The 3,417-nt window shown below is 33.4% G+C and overlaps 1 protein-coding gene across 1 annotated transcript; it reads right to left on the bottom strand.

The window, feature by feature from the left end:
* Positions 1–337: 337 nt before the first annotated feature.
* Positions 338–1,977, bottom strand: LOC106399319 (probable WRKY transcription factor 41). The gene is made up of 3 exons (XM_013839793.3): positions 1,329–1,977; positions 1,079–1,207; positions 338–982 (listed from the first exon to the last, which is right to left on the bottom strand). The coding sequence occupies exons 1-3, from the start codon at positions 1,712–1,714 to the stop codon at positions 502–504; spliced, it is 996 nt and encodes a 331-aa protein (XP_013695247.2). The 5' UTR covers positions 1,715–1,977; the 3' UTR covers positions 338–501.
* Positions 1,978–3,417: the final 1,440 nt, after the last annotated feature.

The following is a 3,417-nucleotide window of genomic DNA, read 5'->3' on the forward strand; positions in this document are numbered from 1 at the left end:
TTAATTATGAAACTAATGTGTTACTTTATGGTTAAATATTCTGACAGGAACTCAATGAAGAAAAGAAGCAAGTTTATAGTGGAGAAGTTGCGGAGTTAATGGAAGCGTACAAGAAAAAAGTGGAAGAGTACAATAAGCCTGCGTATTTGAGGAATACTACTAACTTACTCAGGGGCAGAGAAATGAGAGATGTTAAAGTTTGCTCATATTTAACATCTGCAAATTAAAATGACTCTGCTGTTTAAATTTTTTAGGGTTTGTTTCTTCTCATCATTTTGAGAATTCTCACTTTCTCTTAGTTGCTCTTACATGTTCAATAACTTGATCCAATCCCAAATAGTTACCGAATTACTCAATTACTAAACCAAAATTTGATACAAAATTAGATATACATTAGTGTAATAAAAATAGTTGAAAATGTTTTACTTTTGTCAAACAGTAATAATCCTTATTTTGAACTATATTAATAATCTCAAAGAATATTTTAATCCCTAATTGAAGTTAAACCGAATCATGGAGAAATGTGTGGAGACCAGTGTTAATCTCGGCCGTTGGATCAAACTGAAAATCCACGTCGAAAATTGGAGAACTTCCTGTAGAGGTATTAGTGGAGATCAATCCCGTAAAATCCGACGGACGAGAATAATTTCCCATGTCGCAGAACGTTCCACCGCCGTTGCCGAAATCGGACTCGTACGAGTAAAAAGGTGGCGTAACTGGGAATGAGAAACCGTCGCTCTCGATCCCGTTGGTAGTACGGACAGAAAGATTGGTCCTGAGATTGGCGAGAAGGTCATTTTGGTAATTTATGAGTGTTGTGTTTGGTGTAGTGTCTGGCTTATCCCGAGGTGGGATTCCCTGTGAGCAAGTGTGTTTTCCTTTGTATGTCAAATCGAAGATCGTAGGATCATCGTCCGATCTCTGGACCTGTTTCGTGGCCCAACAATTCTGTGTGTTACGAAATGTACATCTGTAATAACTCCTGCAACACAAACACAGCAGAGTATCTGATTTAATTTCATTACATGATGCTGATGAAATGTATAACATGAATGATGACGTAAGATGATGATGATACCTTGGATACTTGGCGCCTAAAATGTCCTTCTGGCCATATTTTCTCCAGCTGAAGACATCCTCATGAGGTCCTTCTAAGCCTCTCTCTGGGCTAATTCTCACTTGCTCTGTCCACTTTGGCAACATCTTCCTGCAATATTTCAATTAACTTTTCATATCTCTAATTAAATTATGGAATTTATTTATTAAGTTTCGTAATTCTTGTAACTCTTATTTTCTTTCTTCTATTATGCTCAGGTTCAAAATTGTACCTCTTTTTAGAGCTCAAGTTGTAATCTTTCGATCCTCCAACATCAATAAACTCTTCACTTCTCGGACTTCCGTTAATCGAAGTCGGAGATTCTGGAACTTTACCGTTGTTAGCTACAGGATTCGCCGCAAGATTTACCATCTCCGCCGTCTGACTGTGTACTACGTTGGAACCGTTTAGCATCAAAATAGCTTTCTCGTAGGAAGAAACGATCTGATGTAGGAGGGTTTCTCTCATCTCCGTCGTCAAACATAAGGAAGAAGAAGACAACCATGGTGGTGGCGGAGAAGAAGCTGTTCCGAGCTCAGCTTGGAGATGCTTTGCCGCCTTCAGCCCATGAACCAGCTCACTTAGCAAATTCTTCTGCTCCCAGTTCGACATATCCATATTATCTCACCAAAAGTGTAATTTGGTCGGTGCCAATGTTTCCGATCAAAGAAGCCCTTGCCGGATACTTACCGGTGAAGCGATCACCGGAAAAAATAGTTAATAGCAGTACCTTATATAGGATTTCTTGACACAGAAGGGGAGGAAATGTAATGTTTATAAAACACGGTTATCTTTTAGCTTCTTATGGTAAGGTTTAGATTAAGAATTTATAGGATTGAGGAGGAGAAAAAGGTAAGCTTTTGGGGTTGTGGTTAGATGAAGATCGTTTTCTTTTGAAATTTAAAGGCTTTAGATCTGAATTGAGTGAAGAATGTGTTTGAACATTTGACCAATTCAAAGCTTGGAATAGTCATTGGTCTTCGTCAACAAGTATGTACAGTAGTTCCAGAGTGTGTGTGTATATAATGGTTATGATTGGTGAAGGTCAAATGCTGACTAATTCAAATTCTGATTTATTTTAGTTTAACCAAGTTAATTAATTCTATAATTCCAGTGGTTTAGTAAATAATTATTATAAAGTGCATATATAAGTAAATGTACCTTTCAATGTACCCTTTCAAACTATGTCTTTGTTGACGTAGTTAAGGTTCTTTTCAGTATTAATTAGAATTGTTAGATACTTGTTTTATATTTTTGTAACACCTACAAGTTCTTGTATCACACTTTATTTTTCTGTTGTTTGTTGTTGTATATTTAGCAAGTACGAATCTGATCTCACATATATATATATTCACACTGCACACATGTATCTTATTGGACTTGAATCTAAATTATGACATATAAGTGTAAATACAAACTATTACTATAAGTTGATTGTACATTTTCTTTTGTAATTTGGAGATTTTAACCTGAAACTCAAAATATAATCCGGTTTACATTTTAATAAAGAGAAATACCATATAATAGTATCAAAAATAATACACAAGGGAAAAATAATCTCAAAATAGCACTAATTAAAAGTTAATTTTATTTTATTTTATATTAAATTTTAAATTTAGTAATTAGATTTTAAGGTTTATAATTGAAGACTGAGTTAGAGTAAGATTTTAGAATGTGGAGTAATTTAGTCATTTTCTCTTTTAATTAAACATTATTAATGATTTTTTTTTTAAATATGCTCTTTTGTAAATGTGTTTGTACTATCTAAGAGCATCACTAAAGAAACTTTATAAACTAAAATATAAAGTTTTGTGTGCTCCAAAACCCTTAAAACTTTAAATTTCAAGATTTTGAACACTGAAACATCAAGTTTAATGTTTTAAAGTTTCTACGATGTAAGGAATTCTTTCTCAACTTTTCTATCCAACATATTCCAAGGGCGCAAAATACACTGGCAGACGAGCTGGCACGAGGTGCTAGGACTTCGCTATCTACTATGGTTTATGTTGATTTCGTTCTCCCGAGGGGGCTCTCGGATCAGGGATCCTTTTAATTTCTTAGCCTTTTGTTGTAAAAAAAAAAAAGTTTAAAACCTATTCTTTGAAGTTCATATATTTATTTTTTAACTTTCTACACTTAACTTTCTTCTAAATAATTTTATCAACCTTTTCAAATCCGTTTTAGTTCTTATAATTTTATATCTTATAAAATTTTCATAATTTTACAGTTTAATTATTTTATATAAATTTAAAATATTAAAGTGCTTAAATTTATGAAAATTTGATTTAAATCATTCAAATCTCCAAAATATTGTCCATATA

The sequence above is a fragment of the Brassica napus genome, chromosome A2, assembly GCF_020379485.1.
Source record: "Brassica napus cultivar Da-Ae chromosome A2, Da-Ae, whole genome shotgun sequence".
Taxonomy (NCBI): domain Eukaryota; kingdom Viridiplantae; phylum Streptophyta; class Magnoliopsida; order Brassicales; family Brassicaceae; genus Brassica; species Brassica napus.